The 24,502-nt window shown below is 39.3% G+C and overlaps 1 protein-coding gene across 2 annotated transcripts in view; it reads left to right on the top strand.

Annotated features, from left to right (window-relative positions):
- AMN1 (antagonist of mitotic exit network 1 homolog) overlaps positions 1-24,502 on the top strand; it is a 46,856-nt gene that overhangs the window by 20,815 nt on the left and 1,539 nt on the right. For both annotated transcript variants that reach the window (XM_066258064.1, XM_066258063.1), the window contains 4 exons: positions 6,148-6,292; positions 8,367-8,581; positions 8,888-8,944; positions 17,327-17,438. In XM_066258064.1, the coding sequence (XP_066114161.1) occupies positions 6,148-6,292; positions 8,367-8,581; positions 8,888-8,944; positions 17,327-17,438 (529 nt within the window). The remainder of the gene's footprint in view (positions 1-6,147; positions 6,293-8,366; positions 8,582-8,887; positions 8,945-17,326; positions 17,439-24,502) is intronic.

The following is a 24,502-nucleotide window of genomic DNA, read 5'->3' as shown; positions in this document are numbered from 1 at the left end:
GGTCAGTGCCCCTGCTAAATAGCAAGTATTGCATGTTATAAAAATTCTTGCGGGACACCAGTGTGCTGCAGCACACTAGTTGAAAATTGCTGCTTTCATCTATATTTCAGTTACTTAAATCTTGAATATTCGTTTAAACCTAATTTTACCTAAATCAGAATGGGCTAAGGGGATGAATAAGATAGAAAAATGATTTTCCTTGGTGCTCTTTCTTTAATCCCCATCCTTGTGTGTAGACAAGGCCCACTGGAGGTGAGGATGACGGAGACGCAGAGACCGAACTCCGGGGACCAGGTTCAGTGACGCAGATCCGCTTTATTCAGGAAGTAAACTAGCTTATATACATGGGTTTAGCCAATAGGATGTTATGGCCAAAAAAGGTCAGGAGGCTGCCTGGCTGGCACTGAGTCATTTCCATATAGCAGGCGAGCTCCCTTCCTGGGTGTGCCCAGGAGAGTTCCAGGAGCTGGAGTATTCTCACAGCATTGCATCAGCCACAGCTGCTAGGTGAGTGCTCTGTGCTCTGCCTACACTTATGAGAGTCCCACTTATCAACCAGGTCTAATTTCTGTTGCAAAGTTGCACACATCTTTGGACAGATTTTTTTGAAATGCTTCCTAAATCTTTTTATAATCTCTGGATGAAGAGGTGTTTTTTAACGTAGCACTATGAGAGTAAAACAGCAAAATGGAGTTGATATTGTCAAGAGCAATCTAACATGGAGCCAGAAGGCCTCCAGAAAGCTGAGCTAACACAACCCCTCCATGGGAGGTTGAACTTTTGAAGTTGGCCAAACCGCAAATGGCTGCATCCTGGTACAGTTTCTGGAACTAGATCTGTATCACTGAACTATGAGATAAACTTCCACGTAGCAGTGGACATAAGCAATCAATCATATGTAGCACAGTATAAGTCCTCTTGCCAGCACCAATCTCAGCTCTTTCAAAACTTGAGCAACCCATTTGGACACCCTCCTTTTTCTGTTTTGTTTTGTTTTGTTTTGTTTTTATAAACTCTCTTTCTTTCTTTCCCCTTTGGAACAACAGTTGGGTTTTTACCCAAATCTGCATGTTCGGAATTGCAATTTCTAAGGACTCCAAATAAAGCTTCTGTTTGCTTTGCAGTTCTTGGTCAAAATTAATTGAAATTACATGGTATCAAAAAGTGAGATTCAGAATGACTTACCTCCCTTTCCGGTGCCTTCGTGGATTTGAATAAGGTGCCAACAAGAGTCCATTGTACTCTCATCTTCCCGCTGGCCCCAGATCATGTGGTAAGTCCTCCTGGATCTGAATCTCCCACCTTGGTTGAGGTTCACACTATATTTGGGCATCCTATGTTGTGGCTTTTTGTTTTGCTTTGTTTGGTTTGGTTTGGTTTTCTCTATGGAACTTAAAATGCCTATCTGGTGAATGATTCTCTTTTGAAAAATGAGAAGTTCAGTTGCTAAGGGAACACTGCTGAACAGCTACCCTCTGGAACTTGTGCTGCATCTATATACAAAAATTACAGGACCTCCTCATCTTGCAAATTTCTATCCCACTGGACCATAATTACCTGGGACAATTTACAGTTAAACTGGCCAACTTCAGCTCTTTTGAAATCCCTAATTTAGTCTATCTGCCCAATTAGAAAAAGGCTATAAAACTAAGTAACCTTGCCTGACCTTTGGTGGCGCAGTGGATAAAGCGTCGACCTGGAAATGCTGAGGTCGCCGGTTCGAAACCCTGGGCTTGCCTGGTCAAGGCACATATGGGAATTGATGCTTCCAGCTCCTCCCCCTTCTCTCTCACTGTCTCTCTCTCCTCTCTCTCTCTCTCTCTCTCTCCTCTCTAAAAATGATGAATAAATAAATAAAAAATAAAAAAAATTTTAAAAAAAACTAAGTAACCTTATAGGAAGTATATTTTAATTGGCATTTTGAGGTCTTCAAATGTACAAGTGATTCAAAATTTGCTTTACTCTAAAACACAAATTCTAAATAAACCAAACCAAATTCTGAGTTATCTGAGAGGCTTACTAAACTGGAAGAAACTTGTGAATGTTCTTCTGACATCCCTTTATCTGCACAGTCTGCTCCTTTGCTGCCTGCCTTTTTCTTCCCTCTTGGCCCTTCACTCACTGATCTCCCTTTTTATAATGATGAGCCTGAGACTTCATTAGACACCCTCCTGCTCTTACCACCCCACTGAAAGTCAAGCCACTGATTGGATGGGTCCTGGCCCAGGATGAAAAACCCTTATTTCTTCCATCCCATGGACTAAAGCTAAGTTCTGTGCCATTACTAAATTTTTTCCTAAACCCAAAGAGGACCCCACTGGGTTTGCTAAAGAATTTCTGTCCAAACATATGCCCCAGGGTTCTCTGATCTCTGTCAGCTTATCCACATGCTAGTTGGAGGAGGACATGCTGGAGAATAGATAAACAAGGTGGACAGAAAGAGCCTCTGAGGGACTTTTCCCATCTAGGACAAGAAGCCATAATGAAGTCTCAGAACTGGCTAAACAGCTTCAGGAAAAGATACCTGAGGCTTTCCTTCCAGTCATTGATTGGAAGAAAATTCAAAAATGTGTTCAAAAACACGATAAAACTCTTTTTGATTATCACTATGATATATTTGAAAAGTTTTAAACAGTATTTCAGCACAGATGAAGTCCATGAAGACACCTCAGTGCTTTTTAATCATCCTTTGTCAAGGATCTACAAGACAAACTAAAACAACAGGTTTAAAAAGTTACGATTAGTTGAGCCACCAGGCAAACCATGCTGAGCTACTCTCCTGTGCTATGTGAATAGATACCAGAAAGAAGGCCACGTAAGACCTAAGTGCCCAAATCCACAGTGTAAGTCTGCTCGACAGCACCAACCACAGCTCTTGTAAAACAACTTGTACAACCCTGTGGCAGTGCCCTCTTCCTGTCATTATATACTCTCTCTCTTTCCCCCTTGGAACACAGTTGGGTTTTCTACCCAAATTGCAACTCCAGAATTGCAATTCCTAAGGACCCGAATTAAAACTTCTTTTTTTAAAAAAGATTTTTTCCCATTGATTTGAGCAAGAGAAAGGAAAGGAGGGGGGGATGGAGAAAGAAAGAAGCATCAACTTGTTGCTCCATTTTGTGCACTCGGTTCTGGAAATGCTGAGGTCGCCGCATTCTCCTACATGCCTTGACAGGGGATTGAACTCATGACCTCAGCACACAGGGACAGTGCTCTATCCACTGAACCACCCATCCAGGGCCCAAAACTTCTTTTTGCTTTGCAGTTCTTGGTCAAAATTGACAACAACATTAGAAACCAGGAAGAAAAAGATTGATATATTTGATTGCATCAAAATATAAGCTGCCTTGTAGCAAAAAGAAAAAAAAGAAGTAAAGTCAAGTAACCAGGAAAAAATATTTGCAATACATATGACATTTTATGGGTTTTTTATTTTAACAATATGAAGAATCCCCGCAAAACAATAAGAAAAATCAAAACAAACAAATCCTAAAATAGAAGAATTAGAAAATACTCAAAGGAAAGAAATATAGATCACCAATAACATATAAAAGAATATTTAACCTCATTAGAAAGAAAAGTCATACACACACAAAAAAGAGAAGTCACAATTTGTCTTTCAGTTGGCAGAGACTTAAAAAATAGAACTTCCCAGTGTTGGCAATAGTGTAGGGAACTGTCACTTTTATCCTCTGCTGATGGAGTGGAAATTGATGAAAGCCTATATAAGAGAACAGTTTGGCACTATCAAAAGTCTGAAGTTTTGCTTAGTATTGACTCAACTAGTAGTACTGCTGGTATTTTTTTTCCAGTTTTATTGAGATATAATTGATACATAACATCGTGCAAGTTTAAAGTGTTAATCACACATGATGATTCGATACACTTAATTATTGCAAAATGATTACCACAATAGGGTTAGTTAGCATCTCCATTACTTCACATAATTATCATTTATTTCTAGTATTAATCTCAAGAAAATAATAATTGGGAAAGCACACAAGTATGCTCATCATAATGTCATTTATAATCATGTGAATAGTTATTTCTCACAGAATGTTATCCCTGTTTTAATAATGAGGATAGTGAGGAACAAAAACAAACAAACAGCTTGATCACATTCGCAGAGTTTAAACTCAGGCAGTCTGCCTCCAGAATACAGCTCTTAATCACTCTACTATATTGCCTCCTAAATCAGCCTAAATGTTCAGCTTAAGTGTTTGCCAGTGCAAGATGCATTTACTAAATCATAGAATGGTATGCAACCACGTTACTTTTATAAAAAGTGCTCATAAGTACATATGATCTAATCTATTTTCTTCAAAGTTTTTTTTTTTAACTCAAAAAGCATGAAAACTATAATTATGTTTTTCTTTGGATATTGGTGTTGTGGGTAGTTTTAGTTATAGTGGTTAAAAGCATGGCCTCTGGTATTAGAAAGACCTGGCCTGGTTCCCAAACCTAGCTCTGCTTTTTTTCTCTGTGTAGTTTGTGTTGCTGTTTAAGCTCTGGATTCCTCAGTTCCCTCATTAATAAAATGGCATTGACCAGCCTCTCCAGGGTGTGTGTATGTGTGCACGTGAGAGAGAAAGAGCAAGAGATGGAATACTAAATGACAATGTATACAGCACACTTAGTGCTCTTCCTGCTATGTGCCCAATAAATAGAAATATATAGTTATTCTTATCATTTGTATAATTTTTTCTAAACTGGCTGAATATTTTATGATACAATAATAATGCATGACTTTTCTATTAAGGGAAGTAAAGCTATTTCTATTTTGGGAAAAAAAAGAAAAGAAAAATACTCCCAGAGAGAAAGCTCAGCATGCTTTGAAACTGATCTGTTTATTGCCCTCAAGTGACTATTCAATAACACTGGAGTTGTTTGTACTATGTTCCAAAAGTAAGAATGAAGCAAGTAAATGTTCTAGATAAGCAATCCTAGTACAGGAGGCCCTTGGGTTACAACAGTCTCGACATACATTTTGAGTTTACAACACTCACTCCCATAAAAACTAAAAAAGAGACAAGTGTTTTGGCTTACGCCGTTGTGTCGTACTTTGGACTATGTGGGTGAACTATATAGTTTTGCTGTGTATGGCAGAAGAATACGCAGTAATGCAGCATATGAGGGAGTTGGTGTCCCGCAGCACGTTTACCCATGCCATTTTGGACTGTTAAAAGCACAAGTGTTCTGTTTGTGTTGTGACTTTTTGGCCCATATTATGGCTCCTATATTTATGTCCTTTTCCTTTTACTGTGACTTAGTTGTGTTTTTATGTTCTAGTTTACGATTGCACAACTGTTAGAATAGGTAAGTGACTTAGGCTAGGGTGTGTTTCAACTTACACCAAAATTCAGGTTATGTCACTGTTGTAGGAACAGAACTGTGTCAGAACCCAAGGACCCCCTGTACTCTAGAAGCATTTGGTACATAAAAGGCGCATAGCTAAAATCTCTGTTAATAGGCAGGAACTCTCAGAAGAGTTGATTCTGCTTCTCAAGTCTAGCAGGACTTTCCTCTGTATCCAGTTGTGTGTGCTCAATAGTGCTGTTTGTTCCAATAAAGACATTAGAGCAGGGGTAGTCAACCTTTTTATACCTACCACCCATTTTTGTATCTCTATTAGTAGTAAAATTTTCTAACCGCCCACCGGTTCCACAGTAATGGAGATTTATAAAGTAGGGAAGTAACTTTACTTTATAAAATTTATAAAGCACAGTTATAGCAAGTTAAAGCATATAATAATAATTACTTACCAAGTACTTTATGTCAGATTTTCGCTAAGTTTGGCAGAATAAATCTTTATAAAACAACTTACTATAGTTAAATCTATCTTTTTATTTATACTTTGGTTACTCTGCTACCGCCCACCATGAAAGCTGGAATGCCCACTAGGGGGCGGTAGGGACCAGGTTGACTACCACTGCCTTAGAGGCATTAGAAGCTACACCTCCAGTGGGAAATAGGCTTGGTTTTCTTTTCCTGCTTTATATATCTGTCTCCACACAGATATGTTTCTGTATTCTTGGCTGAATTCTTCATCCTCCAGTTGTCTGTTAAAACTGCAAAACACTGAATATAGAATAAACATTTTTATTTATATGAAAAAATTAGTTTTTCATAATCATTTATTTATTACAGTTTTTACATCCTGGAGTCCAAACTATAAATCTATGGAGTTGTGATATTTCAGATACTGCTCTCCTGCACCTATGTAACTGCCGAAAACTGAAGAGTTTAAATTTAAATTCCTTCAGTAAAAACAGAGTTTCTGTAACTACAAAAGGTATGTTTATTAACAGAATGAATTGGTAGATTACTGTTCAACATCTGGTATAATTTAGGAGCAAAAAACGAAGGAAATGTGTGAAAAGAAAGTATGAAGATGTCAAAGAAATAGATGCTATATTTATCAACAGTAATTTTAAAATTAAGACAAAGACTCCAAATTAGAATTCATGCTTATGACCAGTGCTGAAAGTTAAGAAGTACACTCAATAAGTCACTGCCTTGTATTTTAAACATATTTAAAACAAACATGGATGGAGACCTCTATATTTTAAATATTTTGCCAGACAGCGGAACAAGAAATGACCAGTTCATACTTTGTTCAGACTTTTTGGATCTGATATTACAACGTCAAGTTAAATTATCATTGGATTAAATTTACCAGGCACTCTCCTATCAGTCTGTACAATCCATAGTTTTTAAATATAATATAACCAGACAACAGCCTTTTTCAGTGTCATTATTACATGAATTAGTGGATTTTTACCATTTTTTTCCAAAGTAGTATTTTTACCTTTTCCTTCAATATAAAAAAGTTGGATTTATTTGGCTAAATTTTGGAAAATGTTGTGGGTCATTGGCTATATTTTGCAATCATCTTGGTTAGCAAGTTAGGATTTTCACAATATTGCAAAGAAGCTTAAGTTTTTTTTTCTCTCTCTTTTTAAAAATTATTTATTTATTTATTTATTTATTTATTTTAGAGGAGAGAGAGAGAAGGGAGGGAGGGAGGAGCAGGAAGCCTCAACTCCCATATGTGCCTTAACCGGGCAAGCCCAGGGTTTTGAACCTGCGACCTCAGCGTTCCAGGTCGAAGCTTGATCCACTGCGCCACCACGAAGCTTAAGTTTTTATATGTGTACACAAATAATGACTCACTAAAAAGAACTTCCATTCTGTGCAATGAAGAATAAAACAAAAATTCTTTATTAAGATATGAAAACAATAAAAATTATGTATAAATTTACTGTCTTCTATTTTGTATATTTTTCCCATAAAGTTATCTTTTCACAGTAGACTAAGGGCTTAGGATCCCATTCTACTCTTTTATTTATGTGGCACCTTATGTACCAATCTCTAACTGCATTTGCATCGGTTTAAATTTTTTTTTTTTCTTTTTCGTATTTTTCCAAAGTTAGAAGCGGGGAGGTAGTCAGACAGACTCCCACATGTGCCCAACCAGGATCCACCCAACATGCCCACCAGGGGGTGATGCTCTGCCCATCTGGGGGCATCTCTCTGTTGGGGCTGGAGCCATTCTAGCGCCTGAGGCAAAGGCCATGGAGCTGTCCTCAGCACCCAGGGCCAACTTTGCTCCAATGGAGCCTTGGCTGTGGGAGGGGAAGAGAGAGACAGAGAGGAAGGAGAAGGGGAAGGGTGGAGAAGCAGATGGGCGCTTCTCCTGTGTGCCCTGACCGGGAATCAAACCCGGGACTCCTGCACGCCAGGCCAACACTCTACCACTGAGCCAACCGGCCAGGGCCCATTTGCATCGGTTTAATTAGATTTTAGGACTCCTCTTTTCTTGATGTTCATCAGTAAGATTGGTCCAGGCTAACAGAGAGGGAGCAGGGTGGTAGGAAAGGGCAGAATCAGAGGGAAGAGAGAATGCAGACAGGTATGATTCCAAAGGACAAGCTGGGAAACATTACCTAAGACTTGGGAAATTTGACTTTGACTTTTCTTCAGAGGCTATAAGAAAATTGACTATTACTTTAAAACTTTTGTTTAAACAAAAAGGAGAATCATTTATTATTAAATAACCTAATATGGTTCTGAATGACTTTGCTATTTCCTAAAAACAAATCTGCTCTCTACTTGTAAACAATAAAGACTGACCATTAATGGCAGATGTTCTGAAGAATATACTACAGACTGTAGACAATTCCTAAAACATTCCAAAGACTTAAATAATGACAGCATCATTGGAAAATAAGTATGTCCTCACAGGTGGACAACTTAGAAAAGGGCTATCATGAGTAGTATGTCATATCAGTACTGGTGATTGCTAAACTAAAAATCAGTCACATTTTTCATATATATACATTTTTACATAATTGTATTTCCCCCAGGAATAAAAGCTGTGGCTTCATCTTGTTCGTATCTGCATGAAGCGTCTTTGAAGAGATGCAATCTCACTGATGAAGGGGTGCTCGCTCTTGCACGCAGTTGCCGGCTGCTGAAGTTCGTTGATATAGGCGGCTGCTTAGGAATCACCGATGCGTCCTTACATGCACTAGGAGAAAACTGCTTATATTTGCAGTTTGTTGATTTTTCAGCTACTCAGGTAAATGAAATATAGACTTGAAATATAGAGATATGTGTTTACCCAATGTATTTTCGATGGCTCATTAGAAGAGCATAATTATTTTTGTTGAAATTGTTGACGACTTCATGCTTCGCTGGTTAAATAATGGCAGTATTATTTGGCACATTCCGCTCAATTGTTTTAAGTAAGGGGGGAGGCATTGTGGCTAAAACACATTTGTTGAATGGGAGGCAATAATGCTGTATCTAAATGATTAATTATTTATAGAAAATTTTACTTCCATCACCTCCATTTATGTACTTTGTTGCTTTTTCCCTTGCTTAGGTATCTGACAATGGTGTGGTTGCCCTTGTTAGTGGACCTTGTGCCAAGAAATTAGAGGTAATTAAAAAATATCTATAAAGAGGCTCTGGTGGGTAGTTCAGTTGATTATTAGAACATCATCTCAATACGCCAAGGTTGTGGATTCGATCCCTGGTCAGGGCACAACCAAGAATCAACCAATGAATGAATGTACAATAAGTAAAACAACAACATTTCTCTCTTTCTCTCTCTCTGTTTCTCCTTCTCCCTTGCCCTATTTCTAAAATCAATCAATAAATAAAAAAATAAAAATATCTATAAAGATGCTAACTAAATTTTTATATTACCTTCAGAAATTATTTTTTAAACCTAGCAGACAACCAGTGCCTTATTATCAATTAGGTATTTCCATGGACTTCTTTTTCTCTACTTCTTTATTCCCAGAGTAAAGAAAAACTGGTAAAACGGGAGATAAAGTAAAATAAAATAAAAACCAGTTTTTAAATAAAAAACAGTTTTCCTTCCAATGAAAATTCTTACTTTCTGGAAGTTTTAGGTTCTAACATATTTAAGTATAATTTTATTTTGGATGAAGACTGAAAATTTATCACTGTAAAATGATCAAGTGCCTGACCAGGCGGTGGCACAGTGGATAGAGTGCTGGACTGGGATGCCAGGACCCAGGTTCTAGACCCCGAGGTCACCAGCTTGAGCGCGGGCTCATCTGGTTTGAGCAAAAACTCACCAGCTTGGACCCAACATTGCTGGCTCGAGCAAGGGGTTACTTGGTCTGCTGAAGGTCCGCAGTCAAGGCACATAAGAGAAAACAATCAATGAACAACTAAGGTGTCGCAACAAAAAACTGATGATTGATGCTTCTCATCTCTCTGTTCCTGTCTATCTGTCCCTGTCTATCCCTCTCTCTGTCTTTATAAAAAAAAAAAAAAAGATAAAGTGATATTCTTTAGCATTTTCAAGTCTGTCTGATATTTCCACTAGGAGCACTTATTCTCTTGCCATCATATATTTATAGATCCATAAAGGATTCCACTATGGCATAACAATTATTTTTAGCTGAAGAGTTTTGAGAATCAGCCCATGCAAAAAGAAGCCTTTTCTGAACCAACATCTTTGCCCAATTTACCTAAAAGCAGAGCCTTCCAAAAGAATTTACTTGCCATCAACCCCCACCTTCCAGGAAGACTTTCCATATCAGCAGAGATCAGTCCTACACTGGAGAAGTCAGATGAGAAATTGCATTAAAAAAATTGTCACAAGAGTATCATACCTCCCATGTACTCTCCTAAAGTCCCATTTGTCTTTCCCAAGAAACATTTGTTTTTCCTCATGTCCTTGCTCCCCTCCCTTTCCCCTACTAAGATGGTATATAAACTCTGAATTCTAGCCTTTTTTTTTTTAGCCACTTTCTCTGTAAGCATGCATGTGAATAAACTTTGTCTTTTTTTTTTCTTGCTAATATGTCTTTTTTGTATTTTTTCCAAAATGGGGGGGGGGGGGCAGACAGCCTCCAGCATTCACCCAACCCAGATCCACCCGCCCATCTGGGGCGTTGCTCCACTGCAATTGGAGCCATTCTAGCGCCTGAGGTAGAGGCCATGGAGCCATCCTCAGTGCCTGGGCCAACTTTGCTCCAATGGAGCCTTGGCTGCAGGAGGGGAAGAGAGAGACAGAGAGAAAGGAGAAGGGGAAGGGTGGAGAAGCAGGTGGGCGCTTCTCCTGTGTGCCCTGGCTGGGAATCGGACCCAGGACTTCCACATACCGGTCCAATGCTCTACCGCTGAGCCAACCAGCCAGGGCCCTAATATGTCTTTTGTCAGTTTAATTTGTAGGCCTCCAAAGACAAAACCTCCAAAAGAATTTTAAAAAATGTTTTTCCTGTCCAGTACCACACTATACAATCATTCAATCTTTGGACTTAATGACTCGTTTCTAAATATATTTAGAAGTCTTTTCTAGTATTTGGGGTTCTTCTTTCCCAGCTTATAGTGTGTGTTTTTAAACTCACATGTGTAATATAGCTGTGCTTGTCAACAATAAGTCACATCAAATCCTTTTTGGAAGTAAGAATGCTATAATTGAATTGTAAATGTTAGTAATAACTATTGTAATAGAAGGGTGGTGCCAAGTTTTTGCCAAAATATTTCTCCTTATGTTAGTGCCCAAAGAGATTATTTTTTTATATTTTATATATCTGCATCCTGCTTGTATGTATCTGTGTGTGTGTGTAACAAAATAGCTTATATTTATTTTTTATAAATCTTTTAATTAAGAAATTACCATCTTTTTCTTATACCAAGTTCCAAATTCCAAGTTGCATCCTAACTGTAGAGGCAATAAAATTCTGCCATAATTTTTACTGTTTTAAATACTAACATTATTGAACTTTCTACATTTTAGTCTTCAAGCTACTTTTTTGTATTCATTAGGTTGTTTAGTTCTTATAATGAAGGAATCACCATCATTTTTGTGTGTGTGACAGAGACAGTAAAAGAGACAGAGAGAGGGACAGATAGGGACAGACAGACAGGAAGGGAGAGAGATGAGAAGCATCAGTTCTTCGTTGCAGCTCCTTAGTTGTTCATTGATTGTTTTCTCATATGTGCCTTGACTGGGGGACTACAGCAGAGCAAGTGACCCCTTGCTCAAGCCAGTGACCTTGGGCTCAAGCCAGCGACCTTGGGCTTCAAGCCAGCAACCTTTGGGCTCAAACCAGTGACCATGGGGTCATGTCTATGTTCCCACACCCAAGCCAGCGACCCCTCACTCTAGCTGGTGAGCCTGTGCTCAAGCCGGATAAGCTCGCGTTCAAGCCAGTGACCTCAGGGTATTGAACCTGGGTCTTCTGTGTCCCAGGCCAATGCTCTATCCACTGCGCCAATGCCTGGTCAAGCCATAGTCACCATCATTTTTAATAAAGTTCTCAGTTAACTTAGTTTATCACTTTCTAAAGAGAACATCAGAAAATTAGTTGATGTGCAGTGTTAGGAAGTATATTTACATATTTACTTTTAGCATGATAAAATTGGAGCACCAACCTAAGCAGACTTAGGAAAAAATCCAATAACAAATTCGGTATTGACAATCATAGTGCCATATCATTGAATTGTTTATTTTCTTCAGTTTTCCAAGTCTTATTTCTGTAAGTGCTTAAATGAGAATCTTTCTAAAATTTGATAGAATTTAATCCCTTCCTTAAACAAGGTACGTAGCATGAATAGACTTTAACCTTTGACTTACAGCACTTTTGTGCCCAGTTTTCTTCCATTGCTATCATAGACTCCCAAAAATGGAACAAGAAGATCCATAAATATGAATTTTTTTAATGGTCATAGATTCATATTGCCAAATTGTTTCCCACAGAGGTTATATTGTGAATTCACAGTTTTTGCCAGGACACCAATTTACCAAATAGAATATTTTCTTATTTTGAATGCCTTAATTTAATACATTTTACTGAGTGGTTTTGTTGTTGTTTTTAATTTATTTATTTTAGAGAGAGAGGAAGGGGGAGAGACTGACAGAAACATCAGTCTGTTCCTGTATGTGCCCTGACCCAGGATCAAACCTACAACCTTTGGGCGCTGGAAGGTTGGCTCAGTGGTAGAGCGTAGGTCCGGCATGTGGAAGTCCTGGGTTCAATTTTCAGCCAGGGCACACAGGAGAAGCACCTGTCTGCTTCTCTACCCTTCCCCCTCTCCTTTCTTTCTGTCTCTCTCTTCCCCTCCTGCAGCCAAGGCTCCATTGGAGCCAACTTAAAGTTGGCCCGGGTGCTGAGGATGGCTCCATGGCCTCTGCTTCAGGTGCTAGAATGGCTCCTGTTGCAACAGAGCAACAGCCCAGATGGGCAGAGCATCACCCCCTGATGGGCATGCCGGTGGATCCCAGTTGGGTGCATGTGGGAGTCTGTCTCTCTGCCTCCCACTTCTCACTTCAGAAAAATATAAAAACAAAAAAACCTACAACCTTTGCATATCAGGATGATGCTCTAACCAGCTGAGCCATTTGGCCAGGGCTGATTTAATGTTTTTTAAATGGAACCTGAGTCAAACATGGTTCCTTCAACCTGCTGCTCTCAAATTATATTTCTTTGTCAGTAGCCTTTGCCACTTTATAACAAGGATACTTTTTACCTCAATTTTTAAGAGTTTTCAGTATACTCAGGTTTTCTCTATTTCTAATATATAATTAAGTATAATATGTATACTACCAACTTAATATCAGCTTTTCAGGAGAAAAGAAATAGTACTACCATAAATATACACATCAACTATTAGCTGAATCTTCCAGAATTGTTAAAATTTGTATTAAATTATGGTCAAATATACATAATCTTTTGATATTTGTTTCACCTTTTGACAACTGTGAATCCCTCCGCTATGAACATAGGTGTGCAAATACCTGTTTGAGTTCCTGTTTTCTGTTCTTTCAAGTGTGTACGTAGAAGTGAAATAGCTAGATCAAATGGTAATTGTATGTTTAATTGTTTGAGGAACCACCATACTGTTTCCATAGCAGCTGTACCGTTTTATATTCTTAGCAGCAATGCAAAAGGGTTCCAAGTTAGAGCATCAAAGGATAGTAATATATCAACTATATGGAAAAGTATAGAAAGTAATATCACAGAGCTCTGTGGGCCAATCACTTGAATTTTAACATTTTCTGCATTTACTTCAGTTTTTTTTTTAAGTTATGTGTTATATCTAACACCCCTCCCTTATTTATTCTCCCGTTCTTTCCTCAGAAGTAACTGCTATTCTAAAGATGCCTACATATCTTTTCTTGTATGTTTGGGTACTTCATTATTCTCTCTCTGTAGTATTGCTTTAAAATTTTACATAGTAGGTTCATAATGTATGTGTTCTTTAAGTTTGCTTTTATTCAAAATTTTGTTTTAATTTTTCAAACTTTATTGAGGTATAGTTTAAATACAATAAAATTCACCCATTTTAAGTGTATAGTTTGATGAATTTTGATAATTGTTATACAGCCATGTATTATTAAGATTAGAACATTTCATCATCCTAAAAAGTTTTCTCCCCTACCTTTGTAGTCAGTCCCCTGCCATGGCCCTCCCCTTACGCAACCACTGATTTACTTTGTCATTATAATTTTGCCTATTCTAGAATTTTATATAAATGGAATCATGCAATATATACAGTCTTTTGAGTTCTTCACTCTTTTCTTGTACTTCTTTCACTTAGCATGTTTTTGAGGTTCACCCACGTTGTTGCATGAGTTAATATTTCATTCCTTTTTGTTTCTGAGTAGTATTTTGTAGTTTGGATATAACACAATTGTTTCCACACTGACCATTTGATGGGTGTTTGGATTGTTCCTTTTGGGACTGCTGTGGACATCTGCATACAAGTCTTTATGTAGACCAGGGGTCGAGAACCTTTTTGGCTGAGAGAGCCACGAATGCCATATATTTTAAAATGTAATTCCGTGAGAGCCATACAATATGTTTAACACTAAATACAAGTAAATGTGTGCATTTTATGTAAGACCAACACTTTTAAAGTACAATACGTCTCTGAGTTCTTTTTAATAATGTTGTTGTGCTGTTGCTAACCAATGATGAATAAAGCACTTCTTACCATTAATATGACTTCTGGTGCTGCATGGTTTTGCTGATGGCTTTGTAGTCTGGTTGATATGTGGTGAGGTTAAGCTTCATGCAGGTGTTGAGACTTCCATCCATTAAACGTGATCGTAGGTTGGTCTTAACGTTCTTTAGATGTGAGAAAGACTGCTCACATGCATACGTAGAGCCAAACATTGTCAGTACAGCAATACTCACACGCTGCAGTGTGTGGTATGTGACAGGAAGGCGTTCCAAGTTTTGACAATCAGCTGGTCTGCGGTTGAAGTTTTCTCATTTCTCTCCACTTATGTTTATTCACCAACTCTGCTTGCTGTCGTGCAAGTCTTTCCAAATCTTCATTCAATGACTTGAACTTATTCACCCACATGTCTGAGGCCTTCAGGTCAGCAGCTTGTAGCTCAAAATCTCTGACGGAGACATCGGGGATGTAACTCAGGTCAGCACTGTCCACTGCACACTTGGGTGGATGGGTGATGAACTTAAAAAGATGAGTACACTCACGAAATTCTCCAAAGCACGCTTTGAATGACTGCAGGAGATTAGATGTGAAGCCCACTAGCTGCTGGAGATCAAGATGTTGAGCACTTGCTGTGCATGCATCTTTAAACTCTCCCAGTTTTTCAAAGTGTAGTAAACGACCTGTTTCAGTGTCGGCAGTGAAGAGTTCCAGCTTGTTTTCAAATGCAAACACTGCTTGTTGAAGGGATAAGACTATTTCCAACGTCTTGCATTTTCACATTGAGCTGGTTCAGATGTTCAGTCATGTCCACTAGATAGTAGAACTTCAGGAGCCACTCAGTGTTAGCTAACTCAGGATGCTCGATGTTTTTCATTTCAAGAAAAGTCACGGATTTTGCTCAGACAATCCGTGAAACGGCTGAGCACCTTCCCTCTTGACAACCAACGCACAGAGCAGAAGCAGACCAGGATAATTATTCCCAACTTTATCCAGCAGTGTTTTAAACTGGTGATCATTTAAAGCAACATTCGGGCAACAATCAAGTTGACCACCCGAATGACCAGCGACATCAGCTCACCAAGCTGCTCGCCACACATCTGAGCACAAAGCGCCTCCTGATGTAGGATGCAGTGAAAACTTAGGATGGATCTCTTTTCATGTTCATGAAGAAGCGCTACAAATCCTCTGTTTTTCCCCACCATGCACGGAGCACCATCAGTACACACCGAAATAAGTTTATCCATTGGTAGATTTTTTTTCCTTTAGGGAACTCAGTGAAAGACTTGAATAAATCCTCTCCTCTTGTTGTTTCTTTCATAGGCAAAACAGCAAGACTTTCCTCACGTAGTGTGTCACCGACAGCATACCTTGCAATCATGCTGAACTGGGATAAATGGCTTACGTCAGTTGACTCATCCAAAGCAAGAGAAAGGAATGGTGCTGCATTTATGTCCTTCACTTGTGTTGCCTCAATTTGATTTGCCATCATGATAGTACAATCGTGAACAGTTCTTGCCGACAGAGTCATGTCTTTTATTCGTTTGATTATCTTGTCTTTATCCAAAAAGTCATCAAAAAGACCATTGGCAACATCAAGCATGAATGTTTTGGCATACTCCCTATCTGTGAATGGCTTTCCATTTCTCACAATTGCTAAAGCACCAGCAAAGCTAGCCGAATTCCAGTCACCTTGTTGGGTCCAAACACGGAGTTGCTGCTGACTAGTTTGCACTCTGCACAGTAGCTCTTGACATGCTTTCTTCCTGCTGTCCCCCGCTGGATATTTCGATACAAATGTAGTATGGTGTGTGTAGAAGTGCCACTTTATATTTGATCATTTCATCGATGCAATTTTATCATTGCATATTAGACACACTGCAGAACCTGCTCTCTCCACAAAGGCGAATTCCTCTGTCCATTCCTGCTGAAAAGTACAAAACTCCTCATCTTTTTTTCTTTTAGCCATCTTCTTCATCAAAAGCGTTTCTGCACTTAGCTAGCTGACTACTTGATTAAAAGGAGAGAAATTTACTTTGACCTCACAATGACCCATGTACATTAGGCATTATCCAATAAAAATTTGGTGTTGTCCTGGAGGACAGCTGTGATTGGCTGCAGCCACCTGCAACCATGAACATGAGTGGTAGGAAATGAATGGATTGTAATACATGAGAATGTTTTATATTTTTAACGTTATTTTTTTTTTATTATTAAAGATTTGTCTGCAAGACAGATGCAGCCATCAAAAGAGCCACATCTGGCTCACGAGCCATAGGTTCCTGACCCCTGGTGTAGACATACATTTTTATTTTTTTCTAGGGTAAACACCTAGGAATGGAATTGCTGGGTCACATAGTACATACTTGTTTAGTTTTATAAGATAGTACCATACCATTTTCCATACTGTTTTCCAAAGTGTCTCAAACATTATGTTTGAGATTTGTCTATTAATACAAGTAATTATTTTTCATTTTAACTCTTTTAAGTTGTTCTGTTATATTAATGAACCACCATTTATTTACCGAGTCACCAGTTCTTTACTATTACAAATAATATTGCAATGGGCATATTTATTCCTTGCACACATGTACAAGAGTTTCTCTACATAATGGGTATCTGCAGTTGGAATTGCTGGGTTCTAGAGTACACTCGTCTTCAGCTCTAATAGATATCGTCACATTACTTTATAAAATGGTTGGGAATTTTAACTTACAAAGCTGCTATGCCTTCCAAATTACTGAAAGCACACATTGGTCCTTTCTGTAAACTTTTTCTTGCAAGTAGATATTTGGTTCTTTTTGCATTAGAGTATTTCCCAAGCTTTTTCATACTGTTATTAAAAACCTATTTTTTTCTTTTGATTATTTTTAAATAGGAAATTAATATGGGATATTGTGTGAATCTGACTGATAAGTCTGTAGAAGCTGTCCTTACTTGCTGTCCTCAGATCGATATATTACTATTCCATGAATGCCCTCTCATGACAGGTTAGTATGATAGCCTGCTTGGGCTCAAATCCTGGTTTTGTCTTTTAGTAACTGTGTGGTCTTGAGTAAATTATTTTACCCATTCCATTATTTTGTTTCCTCATCTGTAACGGGTATAATGACAGTACCTATGTCATAAACTTGGTCACGATGATTAACTGACAACACATTATGTTGGTGCCTAATACATCGTAAGGGCTCAGTAAATGTCAGGCATAGAGGTGGTGGTGGTACTGGTAAGTGTTAATAAGTGTTAACTATGAGGAGGAGGATGATAGTGGTCACGATACTAATCATAATCCTTTATATAGACAATAAAAAGTTTATATCAAGTATGCTAAATGATCTGTTATCTATAATCTCATCAAGTCATGGTCATTGAGATTGACAATAATTTGGACTCCTTGGCTAACATGATACATCACCAAAGGAGAACAAGATTGTCACAGCCTACTTGGCCTGGGTAAGAACCGTGACACCACCATGCTCTGGCAGCCTCAGCCCCTCACCCCTTTCTTACCTGGATCTCACCTGTAAATCAGTACTCATGCCCAGTCTGTCCAGCTCATTTCTCTAATTACAGTCTAAACAGTTATTCTCTAGATTAAGTTGCCATCCTTGAAGTCCTTTTTTTTTTTTTTTTTTTTTTTGTATTTTCTGAAGTTGGAAACGGGGAGGCAGTCAGACAGACTCCTGCATGCGCCCGACCGGGATCCACCCGGCATGCCCACCAGGGGGCGACGCTCTGCCCATCTTGGGGCGTCGCTCTGCCGCAATCAGAGCCATTCTAGCGCCTGAGGCAGAGGCCACAGAGCCATCCTCAGTGCCCAGGCAAACTTTGCTCCAGTGGAGCCCTGGCTGCGGGAGGGGAAGAGAGAGTCAGAGAGGAAGGAGAGGGGAGGGGTGGAGAAGCAGATGGACGCCTCTCCTGTCTGCCCTGGCCGGGAATCGAACCCAGGACTCCTGCACGCCAGGCCAACACTCTACCACTGAGCCAACCAGCCAGGGCCCCTTGAAGTCCTTTTGACAGCTTCTGGGGGTTTTTGTTGTTGCTGTTTGGACTGCCCATCTAAACCAAGCCTGTAACTGCTAATGTGTGGTGTCAGTGACATCTGTAGCAGTCTACGTCTTATTTGAGGCAAACAGTTCTAAAAAAACTAAAGCCAAAAGGGTCATTAGAACCTGTTAACAGTGGTTAACTCTGGGGAAAGTTGTGGAAGAACAAAATTAGGAAAAAACCTTCACTGTATATCCTTTTCTGCCTTTTGAATTGTATATCATGTGGATGATTTTACCTATTAAAAACTAATAATAATTTTAAGAAAATAAGTTAGAACTGGGCTGAGCAGGGGAATAGTATATGTGTATATGACTTGGGATTGTGGGAAGGCCACAAGAGGTTCTCTGGTCATCAAACAAGGCAAAATATTGTATTCTAATAGGTAGGCTATTATTATAAGGTGGAGACCACAATATGTGAAATGTAATAATAGCAACATTTGGTAATAGATATTTTCAGAATACTAACTAAAACTGTGTAAATGGACCTACTGAGCTATGTGTACATTTCATCAATACATTGAAACAGCAGGTAGTCCTTATAAAGTGACTGTTTTCCTCACAGTTTTAATTACAGATCTGCTATAAAGGGGCTAATTTTCCCCTAAAGCCAGATGAAATATCAGACATGTGCCATTGACTTTCCTTATTCTCAGATAGTTAAAAGGTTTATCGTTTCATATCACTGAAACCCTCTCATTTCAGTAATTAAAATGTCTTAGGCCCATATAATACTCCAAACAAGTTCAAGTTCAAACTTTCTGCTCCTCCAGTCAGCTCCGGTTTGCTGTAGGTGAAGAGGCTGTAGGTATGGGGACGTTGTTAGTTTCTCCATTTTACCACCTCATGCTTCTCTTCCTTGGCCTGCCCACCATGGTTTCTGACCCCACCAGTCAGTACAGGGCGGTGAGGGGGAGCAGGAGGAGGGATAGGACAAGAAACAGCCCTACTTGACCACTACTTCTGTGGCCTGGTGTCAGCACACTGGGCTCTGGGTGAGCTGAGCCTGAGCCATGCTCTCCCCAAAGTGGGGCACTTTTGAGGTTCTTCAGAGCCCACTTCCTACCCCCGCCCCCACCATTGCATATATATATATCTTCTCTCTGCAGCTCTCTTGATTCAAGCACACATGTCTCTTCCGGCTAGTGGAGAGTGTTTTCCTCCCCGGCCCCCAGACATCCAGCAATACACCTCAATCTCTTTTAGTTGAGGTTAGCTTTTGCTGGGGCCCAAGACAGGCCGCCCCGAAATACCCACAATGGCATGCTGATTACTTTAAGGTTGCTGGATAAGCAGCCAGTGCCAGAAGGTCACCTTGACCCTCTGAGTGCAGGAAATAAATCTCCCCTGTGAAAGGTGCCCGCCCTGCTCTAAGAGGACTGAGAAAGGCAACCTTATCACAGAGCTAAGAGATGCAGAGCCAAAGAGCTTATATAAACACTTTAACTTACTGCTTACACTCCAACCTTGTTTAGATTCCTCACTAATGAATACCCAAACCTCGCTTAGATTCCTTCCTAATGAGCAGTAACTTTTTTTGTCCTGTCAATTCTTTACAAATTTATTGTTTGTTGGTCCCAAAAGTATAAGAAGTTGCGTGGCTCAGTTATTCCTTAGAGCCTCGTTTAATGATCTGAGTATCATATTGTGATTCTCCAGGGAGCATGTGTTAAATTGCTTTTTCTCCTGTTTATCTGCTCTTGTGTCACTTATTTTATTACTACTCCAGCCATAAAAACGATAGAGGTTTACAGGGAGAATTCTCCCCTCCGTGACACCTTCATGAGCAAAATATAAGGCAGCCACATGCCAGCTCACATCTGTACACAGGAAACAATGCTTTTTAGGCCATGAGAGTGCAGGTACTTCCCAACTTCAGGCATCTCTGTAGCTTCATGGACTCTGGCCATAGTCTTCTGTCCGTTAGTTTTCTTAGGTGTGGGTCTGATACTAGTGTCCTCTGTCCCCTAAACTACAAGGGACATGTTAGTGTGCTGTGTCCCCTCAGTCTCCAGCTGATCTCCTTAGAGTCCCTTTCTCATTAGGCTTGGGGAGAAGAGCAAGCAGCTCCAGCCCTCTTTCTAGAACTCAGATCACAGCCGTCTTCAAATAATCCTTTCTTTAAACTCCAGCTCTTCATCCCTTCCCACTTGAACACTTTTATATCTTTGAGTGAATGAAACATCATGGATCCCAAAATCAGTTTTCAGTCAAACATTTGCAAGTCATGTGTTGACGGTCTGGGTCTCATTTTGGAATGGGAGAGAAGCTGGTGGCTGTGGTCCTGAAACATTAGCTGAAATAGTTCCATTTTAACGATCTGTTATATTTGTCACAGGACAACTGGCTAAACAGCATGTTAGAAAATCAACTTTTGCTAATTTTACCATGATTATCTTTCTGCTTACCATTTGGAAATAATTAAATTGGCATTTTCCCTCCACTTTCAATAGAAGTCAAATCAAAAAAAATGTATACACTCAAGCAAGAAAATTTATCCTTAGGCATACTGCTTAAAGCAGTTACCAAAGATCTTGATGAGTAAGGAAATCTTTAGAAGGTACAACCAAAAACATATTTTGAGTATAATAACAACAATATTAAAATGCTTACATGTGCCTATATTAATATATAAATTACTGACAAATACCAGTTTTCAAGTCTGGAAAAGATGTTGTACAGTCTTATCTGATTTTAAACCAGGAGCCTTTTGAGATAAATTACATAATTATTGAAATCACTGGTAACCAAAGATACATTGTCAGTTGGTGAATTTAAGAGAAATACCTAGCTAGTATGATTCCAGACATTAGGAAAGCTTAATCCTAATAAATTGTTCCCCATTCACATAATGTCTCCAAATACTGAATTTACCAACTCAACTTTAAGATCCTAAAGGACAGGATAATGTCTTATAATTCTTTTCTAATTATTTTTTGTCATCTATATCTAGCACAGCATTACGCATATAGATAATAAATATGTATAATTCTAGATTACAAAAGTAAAATTAATTATATTCTTCTGTACAATATAGCTACCTTATTGAGGCATTAAAATGGCAATTTCAACTAAAGGCATCAAAATACAGTAGGTGTAAAATTCAAAAGTGAGAGAAATGCCAGAGATGCCAACTTTTAGAAGAAATACCTGAGAACCTATTTCACAACCCTAGAAAACCATCAGCCACAAAAAAAGTTTTAAGGAGTAGAGATGATGATTATTATTAAGAAAGATGTTACTGCCTGACCTGTGGTGGCACAGTGGATAAAGCGTCTACCTGGAATGCTAAGGTCACTGGTTCAAAACCCTGCACTTGTCTGGTCAAGTTGATGATTCCTGCTCCTCCCCCTTTCTCTCTCTCTCTCTCTCTCTCACTCTATCTCCTCTCTAAAATGAATAAATAAACTTTAAAAAAAATGTTACTTCTGCAAAAGAGACAAAAAACTAAGCTGCTATTTTTAAATACTGTAAATCATACACAGGAAGCAGGAAAATAATTTTTAATTTTTACTAAGTTTTAAATTTATGTCTACAATGATTAGCACTGATTCAACTCACACACTTTTGTTAATCCCCTACATGTACATGCATTTCAGTTTTTCATAACTATAAAAACAATGTTCCACAGTATTCACAGGCATGGAGGGTTAGAGTTTAGAGGGCAATAATGCATGAAACAGTACCAGTGCCCTTGTGTTTACATTAGAGGCAGAAAATCCAACAGGAAATCTGCTGCTTTGAATTGACTGGAAGTTAGTGATACCTGAGGATTTGTTTCAGCTTGGTTACTTTACAAGTAAGTTCTTTACATCAGTGGTCCCCAACCTTTTTTGGGCCACGGATTGGTTTAATGTCAAAAAATATGTTCACGGCCTGACTAGGCAGTGGCGCAGTGGATAGAGTGTCGGACTGGGATGCGAAAGACCCAGGTTCGAGAACCCGAGGTCACCAGCTTGAGCGCAGGCTCATCTGGTTTGAGCAAAAGCCCACCAGCTTGAAACCAAGGTTGCTGGCTTGAGCAAGGGGTTACTCGGTCTGCTGAAGGCCCGCGGTCAAGGCACATATGAGAAAGCAATCAATGAACAACTAAGGTGTTGCAACACGCAATGAAAAACTAATGATTGATGCTTCTCATCTCTCTCTGTTCCTGCCTGTCCCTGTCTATCCCTCTCTCTGACTCACTCTCTGTCTCTGTAAAAAAAAAAAAAAAAATATGTTCACGGACCGGCCTTTAGGGTGGGACGGATAAATGTATCACGTGACCGAGATAAGCGTCAAGAGTGAGTCTTAGACGGATGTAACAGAAGGAATCTGGTCATTTTTTAAAAATAAAACATCGTTCAGACTTAAATATAAATAAAATGGAAATAATGTAAGTTATTTATTCTTTCTCTGCGGACTGGTACCAAATGGCTCACGGACCGGTACCGGTCCGCGGCCCGGGGGTTGGGGACCACTTCTTTACATGGATTCCTAGAGGAGAACATTGTGAAGATTTGCCACAAAGAGCCAAAACAAAGTTTTGTTTGTTTGTTTGTCTGTTTTTTGAAAGAAGCAGGGAAAGAGACAGGAACATTGAGCTGCTCCTGTATGTGCGCTGTCTGGAGAATTGAACTGGCAACCTTCACGCTCCAGGACAATGCTCCAACCAACAAAACAAAGTATTTTAAGACCCCCGTAGTCTTGGGCGGTGAACACACATACAGTGTACAAAAGATGTGTTGTAGAATTGCGCACCTGAAACCTGTATAATTTTGTTAATCTGTCACCCCAATAAATTCAATTTAAAAAGGACCCAAGTAGCTTGCTTCAGTTTCCTTGTAATTAAGCTGATTCCTTGCTTAAAAGTCACTCATTTTTCATTTCATATTTTTCATTTTCTAAATAATGTATCATTGTTCCTTATTTATTCATTCATTATTAATCCAGTACAACAGAACTTTTTTTTTTTTAAGTGAGAGGAGGGTAGATAGACTCCCGCATGTGCCCCCATGGGGATCTACTTGGCAACACTGTCCAGCTCTTGAGGCCCAAGCACTTGGACCAGCCAAGCTATCCTCAGTGCCTGGAGCCTTCACTCAAACCAATCCAGCCACTGGCTGCTGGGGTTGGGGGCAGGTGGTTGCTTTTCCTGTGTGCCCTGACCAAAATCAAACCCAGGACGTCCACACGCCGGGCCAGTGCTCTATCCACTGAGCCACCAGCCAAGGCTGTAACAACTTCTTTATGAAGCATTTAGAACTCTGATCATTGTTTGTAAAAATGAGCCCCACCTTCTTTTTGCACTGTGTATTCTACAGAAACATCTAAATTACATTTTTCTTGATCATTTGAAATAATTAGTTTGTTAATTTATATTACTCATGGTTTCATTCTCTTAGTGCTCCAAAAGCCTTTACCATGAATCTCTTTTAAAAAGTGGTCTCAGCTTGAGTGGGTAGCTCTGTTGGTTAGGGCATTGTCCCAGTACACAGAGGTTGCAGGTTCTGTCCTCGGTCAGGGCACATACAGGAACAGACGTTTCTGTCTCTTCTCTTTCTTTAAAATCAATTAGTTTTTTTGTCTGACCAGGCGGTGGCTCAGTGGATAGAGCATCAGACTGGGATGTGGAAGACCCAGATTCGAGACCCCAAGGTCACCAGCTTGAGTGCAGGTTTATCTGGTTTGAGCAAGGCTCACCAGCTTGGACCCAAGGTCGCTGGCTTGAGCAAGGGGTCACTTGCTCTGCTGTAGCCCCACGGTCAAGGCACATGTGAGGAAGCAATCAGTGAACAACTAAAGTGCCCAAATGAAAAATTGATGCTTCTCATCTCTCTCCCTTCCTGTCTGTCTATCCCTCGGATTCTCTCTCTGTAAAAAAAAAAAAAAAAAAAAAAATCCGTTTTTTTAAGTGGTTTTTTATGTTAGTCATAGATTTTTAGAGATGGTAAAAGATTCCTTAACATAATGTAAACAATTCCCTTGTTTTAAATAAGGGAACAGAAATGTAATGATGGTGAACT

Source organism: Saccopteryx bilineata, chromosome 2, assembly GCF_036850765.1.
Source record: "Saccopteryx bilineata isolate mSacBil1 chromosome 2, mSacBil1_pri_phased_curated, whole genome shotgun sequence".
NCBI lineage: Eukaryota > Metazoa > Chordata > Mammalia > Chiroptera > Emballonuridae > Saccopteryx > Saccopteryx bilineata.
This window is presented reverse-complemented; position numbering and strand designations above follow the sequence as displayed.